At 35.1% G+C, this 20,640-nt stretch overlaps 1 protein-coding gene and 1 long non-coding RNA gene across 3 annotated transcripts in view; one reads left to right on the forward strand and one right to left on the reverse strand.

Moving 5' to 3' along the window:
• LOC114254468 overlaps nt 1-20,640 on the reverse strand; it is a 263,849-nt gene that overhangs the window by 25,495 nt on the left and 217,714 nt on the right. The gene's annotated exons all lie outside the window — the stretch shown is intronic.
• LOC114254550 lies at nt 3,841-6,860 on the forward strand. The gene is made up of 2 exons (XM_028191098.2): nt 3,841-6,287; nt 6,657-6,860. The coding sequence occupies exon 1, from the start codon at nt 5,378-5,380 to the stop codon at nt 6,272-6,274; it is 897 nt and encodes a 298-aa protein (XP_028046899.2). The 5' UTR covers nt 3,841-5,377; the 3' UTR covers nt 6,275-6,287; nt 6,657-6,860.

Below are 20,640 nucleotides of genomic sequence, written 5' to 3' on the forward strand. Positions count from 1 at the left end.
AAAAAAATTGAAGCACGCCGTTTATCTCCACTTCTTCGAGATATAAACGCAAATGCTTGACGAACATGAAATGTCTTGTGGTCGTTTGCCTTCGTATCGTGAAATAATCAGAAATAATAATGAGAGTTAAGACGCCTTTGCGGCACGGCGACAACTAACGCGGCCTTGAGAACATCATATAAAATTTTTCTTTTTTATGTCGTCTGCAAAATTTGCAGATAGACAATGAAGAACTAAAAGAGAAACGCAAGAATAAAATGCATTAATAAATAAGAAATCTGTTTGGTGTTTTCTGCGAAATTATGAATCGGTTGTTTCTTCAGCCCGATTAATCATCGAAAGGCAAAAAAGGATTTAAAATCAAAATGAAGATTAAAAGTTTGGGGATAAAGACAGAAACTTCGGCTGGAGGTTGACCGCATATAACGCTCTCAACACGGCGGCTCTTACGGCTGGGTTAGCACTGACGAGAGTTTCTTACGCGTGCCGCGTTTTTCTTTCGGCCGATAAAAAACCGGCCAATTCTGCCGATCACGTATTCTCGTCTTCAACGCAGCCCGAAGTTCGGCCGCGATAAATGAAAGTCATAGTTTACAATACTGAGCGCATTCTCGATGATGATTTTGCGGGCTGGCGGTCAGCCATTACACGCACAAACGCACGAGAACGATTTTGTGCGAATCCCGTTGTAAATCTGAAGCTCCCTCAAGGAATCGCGACGGCGTCTGAGTTGCTTTGAATGGAGTGGTCAGGTCTTATATACCGAGCAACCTACAGAGAATCGGGACCTACCGCGCATTCTTTCAGTCTCGGATTCTCTTGATCGCTCTGACGTCAATTTCTTCCCGACCTCATCAGGCCCAAAGTGAGATTTCAAAGTTGCGACTGTTGTTTTTTGTATTCAACTGCTTGGTAGAGGAGTTATGATAGGTGAGTTATAAGAGACGGTGATGTCATATATATATTAACCCACAGACATAAAAGAGCTTAATATGTATATATGTTTCATTAATAATTCATTATAGTCTTGAATAATAAAGAATTAAAAATAAAAGAATTTTGCGAAATTGTAGGGAACAGATGTCTTAGTTAGAGAGTTATAATGTTTCAATTATAGGTATCAAAATGTAATTTTCTATTTAATTTCGAATAAATTTTGATATGAATCGTGATATAGACATTGTGCACTGCATTTTTAAAGAGTTAAGATAAAATGTAAGATATTTAATAATTATCGAGACATTTTGTGTAACAAGAACTGCAAAATTACTTAAATCAAATTTTGTTAGAGATAAATTTACACAATCCCTTTTTTACTAAAAAATTAGCAGATAAAAAACAATTCTATGTACATGATTCGTATAAAATTACAAAACGATTTTTATATACCATGAGTATATTTTTTAGCTGTCGATTTCTTAGTTTATTAGAAAACTATAGTTGCTAGTAAAAATTATCATAAAAATTAAGAAACCCTTGACTTTAAATTTATGGAAAAGCTCACCAATTTTTAATTAATTTTATTTTTAACGAATTTTGAATAGAAATAAAATTAAAAAAAAAACGTTTGTGCCCTAAACTAATATGTCAATATGTCTGTATAGGAATGACTAACAAAATGACATTTTCTCACATTTAATGGCCTTATTAGACCAGTCAAGAAGTAATTACTGTTATTAGCCAATGAATGATGTTTAGAGCTTCGTCTAGAGCTGCGAGTTCGTTGTACTCGACATGGATAGCTTCTTATCTGCGTGTATATTTTCCAAACTCGATTCGCATCTAACGTATGTTAATTACTATGTGATTTTTGAAAAGATAATAAGTACGGCCGTTAAATTCATGTTTATCGTTAACGATGTCGTCTAGTCTCAACGAAGGCATCGCACTCGGGTGAACTTCCGGCGCGACTTTCTCCCTTCTTGCGCGGAACAAGATCCGCCACTCTTATCAGGCAACGCCACCGAGCTAATGGCCCTGCCAATCAAGTTCGTAATGTGATTAGCAATATCGGCGATCAGTGTGCGGCGCAGCCATTCCGAACTTTCGACATCGACGTTGCGATACTGCCGTGCCTTTGTTCCCCGGCGTTCATATCGTAAATTGTTTCTCTTCCCGCGTCGACTTTATGTGCGCTCCTCTTTTCTCTTACCTCCGGGTGAAAATACAGACGTCTTCCAGAGCGTTCCTTTGCGCGGCGAGTCTCCTCGCGAATGGCAGGTGCTCGCCACGTGCAGCAGTACCATGATCACCACCCTTTAACTTTAATAAGAGCTCGCACCACGAAGTGGCATGCTCGTTTGAAGTAAGTGTAAGCGTCACGAGAGAGTAAGGTCCCGCCGTGCGGCGCGTTGTTCATAATTATTTACACGGGCTGCAGAAGAGCGGTACTTTTAATTTTAAGTTAAGCTTTACGGCAGCTCAAAAAGCATTTTAACGTCGGGAAATGACGGTTTCCGTATGTACGTGTGCTAATGCGTACCGTTAGAAGCGCTGGGCGTGTATACTGTAAACGCCCCCTCAGAATTTGGCCGAAATAAAACCCATACACCACGAATTTCAAAATTAAAAATCCTCAAAAGTTACATCAGTTTGTAACTTATTATTGTGTACTATACTAGCCATTTCAGCATTCATTAATCTGATCAGTTAACTAAGAGTCATCAGCTTGTCGTAATGATTAAAAATAATTTTAAGACTGGTAATAGTATCAATTTTCATTGTTTGGGTAATGATATAAGAATTGCTCATCAAACAAAAATGGTTCATAAACTATCAGCTTTTAAAAACGCGACTGATGATATCATCAAACATTTAAGGGCGTTTTTTAAATGTAATGAGTGCACACGCAACTCGTTAGTCTGTATCTCTCATTAAATGCATTATGATATTTGAGTTTCGAAACATTCGTAGCAAATTGCCTAACAACTTTGAACGGGAGGATTTATTTAGCCGGCAACGTTGCTGCAAATTAGGAGTTCCCGGCAACGCTTAACGAATTCTAAGAAAAAAACTTGTGATGTGGGAAAGAAGAGGTTGATCAAAGGATCAAGGTGAAGGCCTCGAGGGATGTCATCGTTCGCTGTAGTTGCTATCGTTATGAATAATTAAAGTCACTTTAAATAATGAATCGCCGCGCTTGATCTGCCTTAATCTTGTCAGTACTTTGAAAAAGGGTCACTTTTAATACGTGGAAAATTTTCTTCCCATTTAGAAGTTAAATATACAGCGACGCAGATCTTAATTAAGAAGACCAATTTCTTCGAACAATCGATTGACTTAGGCCGGTATAGTCGAGTCTTATTTTAAGATCCGTCTGAAACAATGTCTTAAGATACTAATACGGCTGTGATTGGTTGATGACATCTTAAGGCAGTACTTAAGACGATCTTAAATATAAGACTTGTCTATGAATACCGGCCTTAGATAAAGAAAGGAATGTATATTTTTGTTTAAAAAATTTTTGTTTTTTTATTGAAATGACATTACATAATGTTAAATAAACTTTGTTTACGCAAAGAAATTTATAAATACTTTTATCAAGAAAGAAATATTTTTAATTATTCAACAATAATTTTCATAAGTTAAAAAGAAAAATATATATAATAAAACAATATTTCAAAAACAAAGAATTCGAAACCTTTAATTATTTTTATTCAAACAAAACAATATTATATCGTTTTTCGATAAATACTTAATAAAATATAATATTGCTGAAATTTAAAATATTATCATTTTTTAAACATTTTATATTTCCTAATAAAACAATGATTATAAATAGAAGTTAGATTATAAATTAAATATTATAGAATATATTAGTTTTAATTTAATATTAATTTTTCTCTGTGTGCGCGCGCGCGCGCGCGTTTTCCCTCTCTTCTTCCCCTCTCCCTCTTTCATAATTGATAACACTTTCAAAATTCATATTAGTTATCGCAAAGATAAACACATGTTTCATTAGACACCTGTAATGATCTGTATCTACCTTGTCAACATTTATGCATCGATTTTGCGTTAATATTCAAGTATCGCATAATCTAGTGTTTGACACGATCTTTATCTGAATAGCCGATGCCAATCGTTTACACAACTGTTAATTTTAAAAGATGCAAAATTTTATCTCGTCTGACTAGACGGCCGTCTAGTCAAAATTTATCAAGAAGAAAGTAAAGGGGTTCAGAAGCAAAAAATAATCGATTTTTTTTTATTGCTTAAATCGATAGTATTCTATCCAGAGAACATATTTCTATACCCTAAGTATGAATAAGCACCGGAACAGTTTAAAATAAGCGCCAAACGCCGGCGTGTCCCGAGCGCTCCCGAACGGTTCGGAGCAGGGCGCTCGGCGCGCACTTTCTACCATCTTTTTTCGCCTTTGAATGTTCTCAAAGGCATAGTAATGTATACGTGCACACTTCTAAGTGTATCTAAAGCAGCTGAGCGTGTAGATGACTATAGTTTGACATAACCTTTCGAATGTAACCGTTAGTCGAGCGTGGCGTTGTTTACTTTGTACCAGTGCTCGTGTATTTGATTTTATATATTCGAAATAATGTCTACTTATCCGAAACGAAGCAGAGCAGATGCAACACGATCGGCAAGGCCAAAAAAACGGAAGTTTCATGGCAATCAGTTTTCCGAGAGAGGCGACGAGTCTGTTGAAGACAATGCGACCGCACGAAAAATATCTACGGCAACAGCTGAAGATGTAGTCGTCAAGTTACATCACTTTTATCGTATTATCGAGTTCGTAAGTGTATTTGCAGCAATTCAAGAGTTCGTTATATGCCGTAATTGCAAGAGGAATATTAACTTTTATGAGACGTGCCCTCGTGGGCTTGGATTTAAAATTGCTGCTAGATGTGTCTGTGGAACGCGCTCGATTAATTCAGGACCATTAATAAATAACGGCTTTGAAATAAACAGACATATTGTGCTTGTCATGCGACTCCTAGGTGTGGGTTTGCAAGGTCTAAATTTATTTTGTAACATGATGGATATCGGCAAAGGTATGTGCCAAGACACTTACGAGTCCGTAGTAACTCATCTGTGTGATGCGTCGAAAATTGTGTTTGATGCTATGTGTTTACGAGTCGTACAGCAAGAGAAAGAAGAAAACGAGAAGAAGGAAAGGCCTTAATGTAATAATTTTAAAGTGTCAGGAGATGGCTCTTGGAAAAAGCGGGGCTTTACTTCTTTATACGGAGTGACAACGTTAATCGCATATTATACTGGAAAAGTTATAGATATTGTTGTAAAAAGCAGTGTTTGTAAAGCCTGTGTTTGTTGGAAAAATAAAGATAGCGAAGAGTACATCCAATGGTTTGAAGAACACAAGGACGAGTGTGCATTGAATCACACGGGCAGTGCGGGTAAAATGGAGGTGGATGCAATAAAAGAAATGTTTTTGGCATCGGAGGAAAAGTATGGAGTGCGGTATCTCAATTATATCGGCGATGGCGACTCAAAAACGTTCAAAGCAATATTGGATCTAAATCCCTATGGAGACGAGTTTCCTGTTGTGAAAAGTGAGTGCGTCAATCACATTGAAAAAAGACTGGGCACCCGACTGCGCAACGTAAAAAAAGAGAAAAAATTCGACGATAAGGGAAAATTGACCGACGGCCTCATTAAAAAAATAACTAAGTACTACGGCTTAGCTATAATGAGAAATATTGACTCTGTAAAAGCCATGCAAAATGATATAATGGCAACTTATTTGCACATGATCTCAACCGATGAAAATCCAAGGCACGAAAATTGTCCCGAAGGCGAGGACAGCTGGTGCAAGTATCGTCGCGCGCAAAGTCTCGGTGAAGAGTATAAACATCCAGCTCCGTTGCATAAAGACGTCGCGGAAGCAATTTTACCGATTTTCCAAGATCTTTCCAGAGAAGATTTACTTGAAAGATGCCTGGGAGGACATACGCAAAATGCAAATGAAAGCTTCAACGCGACGGTGTGGCGGCTCGCACCGAGACATCTTAATTCGGGACGAAAAATTATAGAAATAGCATCTTATATTGCTGCTGGAATTTTTAACGAAGGATTTTTATCAGTTTTGCGGATCATGGAATGCATGGGGTTAGTTATAGGGTCAGTCTGTAGAAACTTTTCAAGTCAAATGGACGAAAATCGCACGAATGCCCAGAGGCGTCGCAGTAGGAGCGTTTCACAAATTAGACGATTACATCAAAAACAAAAGCAACTAGAGCAAAATGAGAGATATGAAGAGGCTGAGGGCTTATTGTATGGATCAGGGATAGCCGACTAACGGAAAAAACCACGTAAGCAATTGTTATTAAGCTTTTATCAGTCTGTTTCCCTCTTCCAAAACTTTAAACGCGATTTTCTCGAAACCATGTTTTCCAAATTTGCGAGCACGATTGAGAGAAAACTAATTGACAAATTTACTTAATTCTTTTTTTAAACGAAAGAATATAAATTTAGTTTCTATGTGAACCTACGATATTAGCCAAATTTAATGTTTATAAAAAGTTATAAATAAAATAAGGCGAAAATTTTAGGCAAAAATCGAAAATTTCACTTTTATTCACCATTTTGAAATTTTCTTTGGGAAAATTTTTTCAAGTTTTAGGTTCACATATAAACTACATTCATTAGCTTTAAAAAAATCTCTGGGTTTTTTGTTTCAGACGATTCTACGAGGCGCTAGAGTGCTCGCAGATTTGAAGAAATTGTTTTAAGGCGCCTGCATATTCCAGCTCTAACTTTTGTATATGTCAGCATAATTGTTTATAAAAATTTATTTAAACAGTTCAATATATGAACAAGTGGTAAAAACCGCAAAAAGATTCATTGAGTTGTTTTTCTAAAAAAAAATTCACGCAAAAAGGCTTTTTTTAGCCTTCTAAACCCCTTTACCCCCTTAAAAACTCTTAACGATAAGTGCTTTCATACGCATAAAATACTGGGAAGAACCATTATCGATATGAACTTTTCACATTACTTCGATATGTGTTTTCGCACGATCGGTAGTGCCTTACGATCGCGTGAGAAGAGACCAGCATCGTCCTCGTTGTCCGTAATGAAAGTCCGATAATTTATAATTTCGGGAAATTAGTGTGTCGCATTAAGCGGGATAGGAACGATTCGGCTGCAAGAAAGAAGGGCAGTTGTGGCTCTCGAGAAACCTGCTGGTACACGTGCCCGCTGACATTCACGCACGTGCATTCGCGCACGTGACATTTATGACCACTAATTATTAATTGGTCTTACACAGCATAAGCTTGCTGCTCGCAACACGGTTTCGCGTGCCACTTTTAGGCAGAATAAGCGCGACTATCAATTAACAAAAAAGGTTCAATTATAAATTTAAATTACTTATTCACTTTGCAATTACGTGGAATCTATAGATCATTTTTCTAATTTTTGTCCTACAATTCACTTGTCAGTACGACCGTAAAATCAATGTCGTGTTAAATGACAGAAAGATAATTGTACATGTTTCTCTCATTTTAATATACAAAACATGTAAATTCTTCTTATTTTCTTTCGATAATTCGGTATCTTATGATAAAGTTTACTATCATATTAACTCAGTATCATTATGAAAGAATCAATAAAAAGGACGTATTCTTCGATCCCTTTGCACTTAAAGAAGATAGACTCGTACGCGAATAAAATCTGGTGGCAATTTTGCCGAATGATGATATCAATTGATTAATTATTTTCAAGATAAAATTTTTGCATTTGGTTTGCAACTTTGCGGTTGAAATTACTTTTTCAGCTTAGTGTACGTTTAATCGCACTTAATATAAAAGCAGCGCTTGCGCAAACTTGGCATAAGCATTCGTTCAAGCATTATAGACATATATATGTATATATACGTTTAAGGTTAAAATTCAAGGATCAATACAGATGCGTTAGGTTCGCCGAAGCGAGATAAAAACGCGTGATTCCCAAATCTTTCATGGATCAAAACTACATAAATGTATCTACAATACACAACGATTTTATGTTAAATAATATATTTCTCATGTCTTAAACGGTTCACAAATTTTTGTATTAATTTAACGCAAAATAAAAAGTAATACAAATATTACATAAAAGATTAATACAAAATTAAAATTTTACTACTACATTATATTATTCGTTTATTTAAATTGTTATTTTAACACCAAGAAATGTTAGAAATCTATTTAATGCAAAATATCTAATATATAAATAATTTAACATAACAACATTATATTAAATTAAGGCTCATGTATCTAAAAAATTAACATATACGTATTAATAAGAACTGAAGGTTTTAATAAAATTTTTCTTATTCTCTATGCAGGTAATAAAAATATTCATCTAACCTAGATCAATAAAAAATATGTTTAAAAGAGTTTAAAATTATTCTAAAATATGTCTAAAAGAGTTCACAAAATTATTCAATATGCGATGTAATTTTATAACTGATAACAAAGTACCAATAAGTCGTGGATTAATATCAATTGATCGTATCTTTTGTTCGGTTGATATCTAAAATTCCGATTTGAATCAAATTCAGTTAAGCCAGTTCGGTTAACATAATGTGGAGCAATTTCTTATCTTTTGTTAAACACTTTGGACGATAAGCTGACGCCACGACCAACGTAATTTCAAATCATCTCTCATATTCCGTGCACCACGGTGTCTCAGACCATTTTCTCTTTCTCATTATGTAATAATATTACTTCGGATAGATAAAGCCATCGTTTTATTTACTTGTGATCATATTGAAACACCTGTATTTTACATGTTATTATTGGCAGTGCAGACACAGCTGTTTTATCTATTTACCACTATAATTGCAATACGGCGATTACCAAGGCCTACCGCAATGAAGCCTGATAAAAGAAGCTACTAGCTCTTCAAAAAAATTGAAGACTTGAAAAACAGGAGAGCGTAAAACAATTCTACAAGACATTTGAAGAAAGATTTTATCACTTTCCTAAAATAAAAATAATAAATATGATTGTATTTTATATTTATTTAATGTAAAGGTTTTTGAAACTTATGAAAATCTTGAAATCTCCGAAAAAAAATTATGTTATAGAAATTGGAATCCGATAAAAATTTTTTACCGGGAATAAACGTCAACTTTTCTTCTTTGCTGTAATTCAAAATATTTTTTTAATCACGCACAATTATACGTGCGAAAGGCAGGAAGTATGACGGGAAAGGTTGAGAAAAATAAAATAAGGGTCTTAAATTTTTCGTTGCGTGAAAGAAGTGAATCACGATATGCGCATTAATTAAACGATTTAAGATTATACGAACACATTTCGAACAAAATTTAACTGTCTTATAAAGGGGGGAAACAATGCGAAGACATGCAACTCCCCATCAAAATTTTTACCGCTAGATGTAAGGAAACATTTCACTTTCCAAGTCCGTTTCCTGTGCTATGTACGATTCGAGAGCTCACGCGAGAAATCCGTGCATGCAAGTCACGAGTACATAAGCAAAAATCTCATTTTCAGTATACGCGCTTCTGTAAATATAGATACGTATTAAAAGTGAAAACCATCAACCACGCTGTAGCTTTCAAGGGGAATACCGTATCTCTCACCAGCCCGGGCTGCTCGATCAATCACTTTAAATCTTTGTTCACCGGGTTGACCTTCATCGCTCGCCGCTCCGCGTCGCGCCACTTCGCGCGGCGTTCCGTCTCGGCGACCTTCTTTCGACGAAAATCGAGTTTCATTCTCCCGTTTTCGCCGAGGTTGTCTCCCCCGACAGCCCTCTCGTGTCTCACCCCCGAACGCGTATCCTTCGCGATCGGCGAAGACGCCGCGCGCGCGAGGGGTTTCTTGACCCTCAATGCGTTCCGACGCGACGCGACGCGACGCGTCGCGTCGCGACGTGGCGCGGAGCGGAGCGGCGCGGCGCGGCGCGGCGCGTGGGAAGGGTTCGAGGCGCGCGCGAAGGGCGTTTTCCCGCCCTGCGACCGAAGCCGCTCGATGGGATCACCATGGAGACAGACGTCCCCATACCTTTATTCCCCGAGATATTTCCCCGTGAAGCTCCGGGAGCTCCCCTGCTTCTTGCCGCCCTTGTACCACGGCTGCCGTTCCACCCTAGTTCGAAGGTCGGCGGATTGAGCTAGGTCGCATTTGCGGGGGAAGCTCCTACCCCAGTCAGCGGTGGATTTTCTTATAACGTGCGAGAGAGACTACGCCCGAGCCGGTCGACGCTCGCGTTTTGTCTCGGTAACCTCGAGACAGAATTCGCCCCGCATTTGTTGTATTTCGGGGATCGGAACTAAGATCTCCTCTCGAAATACACAACGTGCTGCGGGTATTTTCACTTAACATCTCGTATTGTGCACTGCATGCCGGTATTAAATGCCGTCTGAATAGATATCTTGAATTGTATATAGATTAATATATTCATAAGATTAACAAGGCGAATTCTATATGATAGAGAAATACAAACTGTATGAAAAATAGAGAATATATAATAGTAATATTATATTCATGTTGAACTCCACGAATTTATCTCTGCGTTGCTGTTAGCTGACTAGATTAAAATAATCAGTAATCAACTTTAGTAAAGTATCATTCTTTTCTTTTTTACAATTATAGTCATGTCGTAAAGATGTAATTGACTACTGTAGAGATTTTGCTTCTTTAAAAAAAATAATCTGTGACCTTTAGCACGACAAATATTCATATGTCATGATTAGATTACATTCAAAAGAAAGAAAAAGAAGAAAAACTTTTTTGTAGCTTTCTTACGAAAAAAGTTGGAAAACTAATAAAAAGTTGAAAAATGAATACCTCGGTGAGATATATCTTCAAGCGGAAAAAATGAGCAAGAAGAGAATAATTCTAAGAAAAGAATTACGGAAAAAAAACATCGAATAGATAATTTCTGGCTTCTTTCCTACGGTAATGTATACTGTAACGCTGAAAATAATAATTACAACCTGATCATGGTAAGACCAACATGTAAGGTCTCTTTTAATTACTCGTGACATAATTTTCAACAGAATACGACAAAGCAAACTGAAAAAAATATTACTTTATAATTTTATAAAATATTACATTATTTTGTAACTTATAACATATATTTTTGGATATATAAAATATTGCGAATGAAGGAATATTACGTCAAAACTATTAATAAACAAAATTTGTTTGACTAAATAAATTTCAATTTTCTTTATCGATTATTATACAGTTGCTACGAGTAATTTCGAGCGTAATTTCAATGCAAAAAGAATTTTTCGATAATTTATTTCATAATTTTATCTACTTCCAATATCATGTTTTTTAGGAAAATATTTAAACTCTAGATCTTTTTAGGAAAAATTTTTTGTTATATTAGAGCAAATATCTCTTAAAGATATTCAAGATTGTGACATCTGTTATGAAATATGATTAATAATATTAATATTATCTCTAGAGAGTGTCCTTTCTTTCTTTTAAAACACTGTATCCTGCAGACAACCCCAAGCTTCTTTTGGCAACAAATGGCGCATTCGTAAAAGAATGCGGACAACAATATTTTCTTTTCAATTCGCAAATGGTGCAACGTGGCGCAACGTGGTGCAACATAACGCAAAAATCTCTCTGACCGCGATCTATCCCAACACTAAGCTCACACGGTTACGATCAATATAGCTATTTTTAGCCGGAGAAATTACCGGAAAGATTACCATGTCCAGCCGTGATCATTAACACGTATGAGAAATTCTCATGTACGTTAGGATTAGCAAGGATAGCAAGGCTTTTGATTAATTACATGAAATCATACAATAGCGCAAAAGTTGTCATTTAAATGATTATATTGTAACGTAAAAATGGAATACTCATAAATATTCTATAAAAATAAAATATAATAAGTATTACTATTACATAATTAAAATACGTGTTTTATAAAGAATAAATAATGTACAAAATTTTTATTAAAATTTTGATAAATTTTGATGATTTGTTTAGATACTAACCTTCAGTAATCAAGATTCAATATTTTGTATATTTTAGATTTAAATAATTATTTAATAATTGAGATAAAAGATTAAACGTTAAAAAAAGGCGTTTTTAAATGCGCAGTATTTTGAAAATAATTAACATATAAAGTATTTTGCAAATATTTATATCAAGATAGATGCTTTTTAATAACAATCACATATTTTAATTTTAAAATTAAAAAAAAAATTTCTTAAAAATAGAAAATCTAATTTTTTTTCTAGAAATTTAGACCTTTTAAAAAAAAGACCTCTAGTTTATTCTGTAAAAAAGGATGGAAAATCTTCATTAAACATTTTTATCACGCAAACTCTTTGATGTATATAAATCGCTTTTAAAATTATTAAACCTGGCTTTCCTTTTTTTAAATATAAAAGCTAAAACGTGATGTTTTTATTGCAAAAACTTTATTATTAAAAAAACAATGTTATTTCTATATCTCATATAGGAAAAACAAATATGGAACCACCTGAATACATGAGAGCAAAAACCAAGGGTGAATCGTGTCGGAAATCTACGTCGAAATATTTAGGTGCGAGTGATGGAAATGTCCATCGGAAATCCGTAGTATTCCTTCTCTCTCGTAGAGAGAAAGAGAGAGAGAGAGAGCAGAATTATCTCGCTTGCGTTTTTCTCGGCGTTAAAAGCAGAAAGCCCGTTTGTTTCTCCCGAAAAACCTTTTTCGTGACCGTTAATAGTGCCATTTTACCACTCGTGGCTCAAGAACAGATCTCAAACAAAACTCCTTCATTATCCTAGCGCGAGTAACGGCGTTGTGGAACAACCAAGTCTTTGTAATGATAATACCAGTCTATCTCTCTCGCTACATCTTTGTCTTTTCCCTTGAGTCGATTTCATAAGATTAAGTCATTCGTTAGATAATCTACATCTGTACAAATTTTTTATGATTCATGAAAAGTATCAGCTTTCCTTTTCTCATCCATTTGCTCGTGAATAGCCAATTGGGCACGATTTCCTCGTCTGCGAGAAATCTTGAAGAAAAGTCGAAACCTTCCTTTTGAATAATGCAACGACGCTTCGTCATACTACAATGACGCGTGGCTAATGCCTTTTGTTGATTTCCAACCCTTTAGGTTTGATTCTCACGCAGATTTTTAAACAGTTTCTTTCAACTTTTATCTCTTACTTGATGTTTATATCAACTCTTTACTAATAACATTTTGTTCAATTTGTCTATATGAAAATAATCATTCTTGTTTTCCTCAAAATAGTAAGAAATTAAAAAACCGTTAAAAACTACTTATAAATGTTATAATAAAAATGTGATATGTACATATGTATTTTTAATTAAAAAATTAATTTAAGTTCTATTCATCAAAAAATGATTTTGAAAAAAGTGCTCTTATTTTCAAAGATAATTTCATATTTCTGGACGATTAAGAAATTACAATTTTAAAAACATGTTCCGTATAAAATAAAATAATGTTTTTTTACATCAATTGTTTCATTTTATTACTTTGTGCATAAAAGTACGATTAAAATTAACAAACACACATTAACAATTTATAAAATATTGTTTGTATATTTTTTAGATACAATTAAGAAACATTACGATATCTGATAATGACAAATATGATTATAATTATTAAGAAATTAATTTCAGAAATAGTTTATAAAAATATTTTATATTTTATTCTGGTACGTTTTAACATAAAATAAATAATATTTTATAAATTGTTAATGTGTGTTTGTTAATTTTAATCGTACTTTTATGCACAAAGTAATAAAATGAAACAATTGATGTAAAAAAACATGTAATTACTTTTCAAAAGAGGTTTGTAATTGCATATTGCAAAATTGTTTTTTTCCGTAAATAATTGTACAACACGTTTTGTTTTATGATTCATAACTTTTAATTAACGCGTTTTGATACTTTTACGTGCATACAATTGTTATCGCATTAATTAAAGATTATAAATTATAAAACCATAAAATTTTATTCATTTTCCTTATTTAATTTAATTGTTAAATTTCTAAGATTTCTCAGTAAGATTACTCTAATTGTCAAGTTTTCATTGAATAAAAAACATAGTACATTTAATTCGGAGCGTGAGAAAATAAATGCTTATAATTTAGGATTATTGCAGGATCGCTTATATATCTGTATCTGTAATAATCCCTATCAGCCTCTGGAGAGAAGAAAGTAAACTTTCAACTTAACGGCGATGTTATTATGCTATTGAGAAACATATTCGAATTCTAAAAACGTTTTTGACTTGCAAGCAATTATGACGAAAGTACAACAGACGCGTATCAAAAAGCAAAGTTTAAACGTAAACTTTTCTATTCTCGACCAATTATCGACTGTGTACAGTCGAATATTGTGCAGAATGCAAAGAAAATGAGATAGACATTTATTTAAAGTTCGTCTTCAAATTATCAGGTAGATTAATTATAATCAAAAATTAAAATATTTAAGTATCATCTTAAAATATACAGAGAATCTTATTTTTCAATTTATTTTATTTCTCTAGAGTTTTTTATTCAAAAATTCCCAACATTTTATTTAAACAATCCGTTGATACTTGTTGATCTTGTAATTTGAAAATAACAAAAGAAAAGAAAGAGACAAGAGTAAGCAAATAATGAAAAGGTAAGATATACGTTCGAATAAAAATATTTATAAAGGAGAGAAGACGATTATAAACTAGATGTAAAGAACTCACGGTAGCATGTAATTTTGTGTAATATCCTCCGGCAAAAAGCGTTAATTTTTTATTTGTTAAAAACAAAAATAATTTTGAAAATATTTGTTGGTAGTTCAATACAGATTCCACCGCGATTTTTTTCCTTCTTCAGTAAATTGTTAATTACGTTCATTATGTATATCCGAAGAGCTTTTGCTTATAACATGATAGAACTCTATGGGTAACAAACTTATACCGACAAGAATTACGTCACATATATATTTATTTAAATAAAGCAAAATAGTGATTCATTCTCTTCGCTAAATAAGTATTGTTAACAGATGTTGCGTCATACAGGATATATAAATAAGATTAATCGGAATAAAGCAAGAGAAAAGGAATATGACCAACGATAGCTTGACACTCGCCAACTCTACTTATCATTCCGAGACGAGCTTCCGGTGGAAATACGTGTCGGAAATAGCACCTTCCGTGTGTTACGATGCAGTTGCGAATATGTCCGCGCGGTTGAAGAAACGTTCAATCTCACGTTGCCATCGCCAATGTAGGCAAATATTAAAATCGTACAAAACCATACTAAATTTTTATCTTTTTAGAAGAGAAAATGTATAAAACATACAAATAAAATCTAGATAGCAAAATATTAATAGCTTGCCGGCAATATGTCAACAAATTCGAATGTGATTTCACAGCAGATTTTAATAAACTGTTTCCTCAAGCTTAGTTTCTAACAGAATTTACGTTGGAATGTTCAAAATTCAATGCTATATTCTTTTCATTTTATTTCACTATCCAATACAACACTTTTGATTTTATGACTTATTTTGACGTTAAAAATGAACGTCTAATGTCAATGTGAAAATATCATCTTTTTACTTAGGGCAATCCTTATACTCTCGTCTAAAAAAATATTCAATCACTGATGAGTGCAAAAATGTATAAATTGGCTTTGTCTCTCTCGCGCGGAATAAAGTAAAATAGAAAACAAAATAATAAATAATAGATGCATTTCACCGCCGCACGTGTTACACATCGGACGTAGTTGCGTGTTATCCCCAAAATCGTTAGCTTGTTAGGAAAAAGAATAATTGGTACATAGATACCATCGCGAAAAGGGACAGGTACTCAAACCGAGTATCAGATATCATATTGGATATATCGTATGCGCGCAAGCACACGTGCATCTGCCGTGTATACGAGAGACAGCGTATGCGGCGAGTGAAAGATGCAATGTGGCTCGAGCCAACGTGATATTCCGACCGGAATGCTTCCTCGGACCTTTCCTTCACATATTGTACCCCCTCTTACGTTTGCCCATCGTTTCGCGCCTCGCGTCCGCCACTTTCACGTGTACGTCGAAGTCACGAATGTGCGTGCATTCGTATTCCAGCTGTCCGGTCGTTGAATTTACGACCACTGTCCATCTCCTCGTTTCCTGGAACCACAATTGCTTCGCAAGCGAATTAGCCGGAGTGTTCGCGGGTGATCAAAAATATTCTTCCCCTCGTCGTCGTGCGGGGTTTGCACATCCGACGAGTGCAGGGAAAGGAACGGACTAATTCGATAATCGGCGAGTCTCGCGATCGGAATTATGCGGGCCGGGCAAACACGCGGGAGGGAAAACAAGATGGCATCATATCCGAAGATTACAATGTAGATTTCGAGGTCGCTCCCTGCTGTGTTTGTTTGTCAGGTGTAATTTTGTATACGTTTGAAAATGATACGTTTTGGTAATTACTGTTTACACTTATTTTACACTTATTTTACACAATAATGGTACAGCAAGTAATATTATTATTAATAATACCAACCATTCCTTAATATAATATATTAAAAATTTTCTCTATTGAAACAAATTAAAAATTTATACTAAAATTATTTTTGATTTATAATTTTGATCTACATTACGTGTCCATCGCATAAACTTTGAATAAAATCGGCGATTAGCGCATTTATAAAAATTGTCGTCTAAATTCTGTCATGAAAAAGATAACCAACAATAAATCAAGTTCATCTGAGCTGCTTCAAGAATGATGGAGACAAAAACTGATACAGTTCTTTGTATGTACATTTTTACTCAGGAAAACTCGCAGCTGCATCTCGAAACACAGTTCACTCCACGCGTCACATGACGCTCTGAAATTAGTAGCGAGACAATTTCGGACCTCGAATTCATCTCGCGAGAGTCTTCTACGGCCGGGAAAAAATATCCGACCCGGTCATTAGCGACCTCGCAGTTTCCTTTTTTGGATCCGTTCTTCAGGATCATTAGGTAGACTTGGGCCAGGAAGAAGGAAGAAGGACATGAATGGGGCACAAAGGCTCCGAATTCGAGAGCACTGCACTCTAAATATTTACTCTGTGTAGCGGTAACGTGAAACCGATGCGAAGAAGATTAACGGCATTCCAATTAGACTTCCGGGAGCGACAATCCGCCGATGGGAAAAATATTCGGTGAACTTTGCGATCGACCTGCCGGTCGATTCGCGCAAAGTGTCACGAGATCAAAATTTGCAATCGGACCGTTCGTTTGCATTCACGATTTGCGAGTGTTTTCTTGCAAGGCCATAGGCCCCGACTCGCGAATTGCGCGAGGCATCCTCGGGACGAAAACACCGTGATGGGTAGCGGCAGGTGCTTCCGAGCAGCAAAAGCAGCACGAGCTCGGCAAGGAAGAGAGCGGCTTCGCGGGTACGGGATTTAAGGGGGAAGGAGGACCGGGGAGCGTAGAGAGGAGGAGAAGAGAAGCAAAAGAGACCGACGGGAGGAAAAAGGATAGAGGTAGAAATCCCGTCGGAGTCCTCGCGATGTGATCCTGTTTAACGATAATGGCTGCGAGGTAGACGCGTGCCAGCTGGGTAACGCTTTCGGGGTCTGATTTTTATGCGTCCCTCTCTTTCGTCCTCTCTTTCTTCTTCATCTTCTTCTTCTTCTTTGCTCTTGGCGGAGCCGCAAGGCCGAGGGCAGATGGCTCGGGCCACCTTACCTTACCTTGTCGTCGTGAGGCTCCTCGAGTCCTCATTGTCTAAAAAAAGGACGAACGACGGCTTACCTCGGCCCCGGTGTGTTGTACGCGAGGTCCTCGCACGCACCTTCTCTCGCATCGAGTCGCGGTGTCATGAGGTGGTTTTGCCGAGGTGGCCGATGTAACCAGCGCGCACACTCGGCACGAGTAAAATAATGTAATACCGTTATACACATGGTTCGTGTCGGTAATGATTCCGAAAGCAACTTCTTTGGCACGCGCGTGCCAGCCGTCCATAATAAGAAAGTTCCAGTGATGGTGCGTGAATCATTTCGAGTATTTTGGACGAATGTACGCAGGTAAAGGGTTATATTATTACTGATTGATTTACCCATGTGACAAATGGATTTGCCGAAACTTCTTCTTTAGTACAATCGTAATATTTAATTTCTATATACCTCACATTGGAGAGAAAAGTTGTTAAAACATTACAAAATGTTATATTAAGAAAATAATTATTACATATGATTATATCGTTGCGATTACTATATGACAGCTTTCGTCGAATTGCACAGGGTGGTGCTTGCATACGCGTGCGACGTTAAGCTCGCAAATATTTATTAATCTCAGAAAAGATTACGCACGGTAAAGTACATAATGCTATATTTATATGTGATTAAAAATAAAAATATTTTTATCTGTTCATTCTCGGTACGAGAGCTCCATTCCGATTACGAGCATTTGAATGGTACATAAACAGTGCACGGAAGTCATATCGTCGAAAGCATTATATAGCATAGACGTTACGCCGTTAATCTTATCAATGTACAGACGTGAAACTTGGAAAATACAAGTCGATTCAACGTCGAGAGTAAATGACGTTTTCGTCGCAATGTGGTTGCAAAGTTCGTTCAATGGTGTTATGGAGAATTTCGTGCGATAATACCTACTTTATCAACTATGGAGAAATACCATATATATATATATAACAGTTTAAATTATGTATTCCTTCCGGATCACTATAATATATATAAAGAGTATTTAGAATATTTAAGAAGTTTGTCGTTCACACATTCGTTTTTTATAAACAAATTAAAGTAACAGAGACGAAGTACATGCTTCGCGACCTGTTAATCCATTAAAAAAACATTTTTGTCATGTCGCACATGTAATAATTGTCCTTTAAGACATATCCAGCGACATAAAAAAAAAATATATATATATATATATATATATATATATATGTATATTATAGAGAATGGATATGCATTGTGAGCGCCACGAAGTTGTATAACGAGGGACGAGGGAGTGAGAGAGAAAAATAATCTCCGGAGCAGTCGGACTAAACTGGTAGTGGCATCCCTTTTTCCGCGTGAAATAATTCACGATTGAAAATCGTCTGGCTTAGTCTTTGCTTATGTATGTGTAGATCCATCGTTATCGCTGGTTATTAAAAAAGCGAGAATGATGTACTGCAGCAAATCAAGTATCTAGAGATTCTGATAAAAAGTGTAAATTTCACAAAATTCTAATGTTAGTATTAATGTCTAAAGTGTATATTATTTAATAATTGTTTGCGCGCCACTTGTAAAGAAGCAAACATCAAATATATGAGTTATAAAAGTCATTACCTTTAATAAAAATATAAAAATGTTAAAACCATACATATATTTTATATTCTATTATAATGGATAAATACAATCTTTTAAATATTATGTTTAAAAATTAAATTTCATCTATTACATTACATTTAAATTGTATAAATACAAAATAATTATGAGATCATTATATTGTTTTACTGCAATCAATGCATATTTTTTCACAATAAGAATCATATCGTGTTACAACGTGTGTATAAGAGTAAGACAGAAAGAAGCACCCGAATATGTAATGAAAAAAAATGAAAAGATCGATAAAACGTGTATGCAAAGATTGCTGTTTTAATTCTGGCCATGCGTTATGTCATATACTGACACACCTTAAAACGTGTCTGTCTTAAGTTTACTTTTCAGGGAACGAGATAACTCGATTCCCAACACCAAGTTACTCTTTAATTGCTCTTCATGTTGCGTACGCATAAAGCGTTAACGCATTGCCTGTTACATAACACAATGTGGATTCTTTTAAGGATTTACTTAATTGGAAATGTCTTATCTACCCAAGTGTTTACTACGAGATTATTCACGCAAATAGAATACACGTAACTAATTTTCAATAGCATGACGAATCGTATATGTGATCATTAGCGCGTTGCACTTATACATACAATAAGATTCAAAAAATTCCAACCCAAGAATTATAAAAAAGATAAATAAAACAACAATTTTTTTATTTTTTAAATATAATTACTAAGTAAATACAGTTTTTAGAATAATAAATTAATTTTTCGGTATCACTAAAAAAATATTCTGAATTTTTGTTAGCTAATTTAATATTGCATAAATCTCTGCTGACAAATTCTTTGTCACGCAAGTCGGACTTCAATTTTCAAAATAAAATGATTAATTTCTCTTTCAATTTTAATAGGCTTAAATCTAGAAGGGACCTTTTCTACCCATTTCTTAGAAAAATTATCATAATAATTACTGCATATTAAACTTAAATTGCACTTCTCCAATGTATTTTATATACTAATTTTATCACATGTACAAAACAAATGTTAAAACAAATTTCTATAATTATTTTTTAATTTAATATATAATTTGTATATAAAATTTATATAACAGAATAGTTCGAATCTCCACAAATATCATTTCGTTCACAAATTCAGAACGATGCAGTGCTCAGATTTCGAGCATTGTGCTTCTGTCAATTGATGCATAAACAACAATAAAAAAGAGATAATTATCATATTTAGAGTGCACCCATATTTCGATATCATTTCCGCTTCGATGCATCTTCTTTAACCCTCTCGTGCTTATTCGCCTCTTCCCAATCGCATCCGACCTTTTCGTGTTCGCCCGGGGTACGATGCACCAGTAAATCGTGGTCGCACGCGTGCTCTTACACGCACGCACACACACACACATACGCGCGCGCG

This window comes from Monomorium pharaonis, chromosome 6 (genome assembly GCF_013373865.1).
Source record: "Monomorium pharaonis isolate MP-MQ-018 chromosome 6, ASM1337386v2, whole genome shotgun sequence".
Taxonomy (NCBI): domain Eukaryota; kingdom Metazoa; phylum Arthropoda; class Insecta; order Hymenoptera; family Formicidae; genus Monomorium; species Monomorium pharaonis.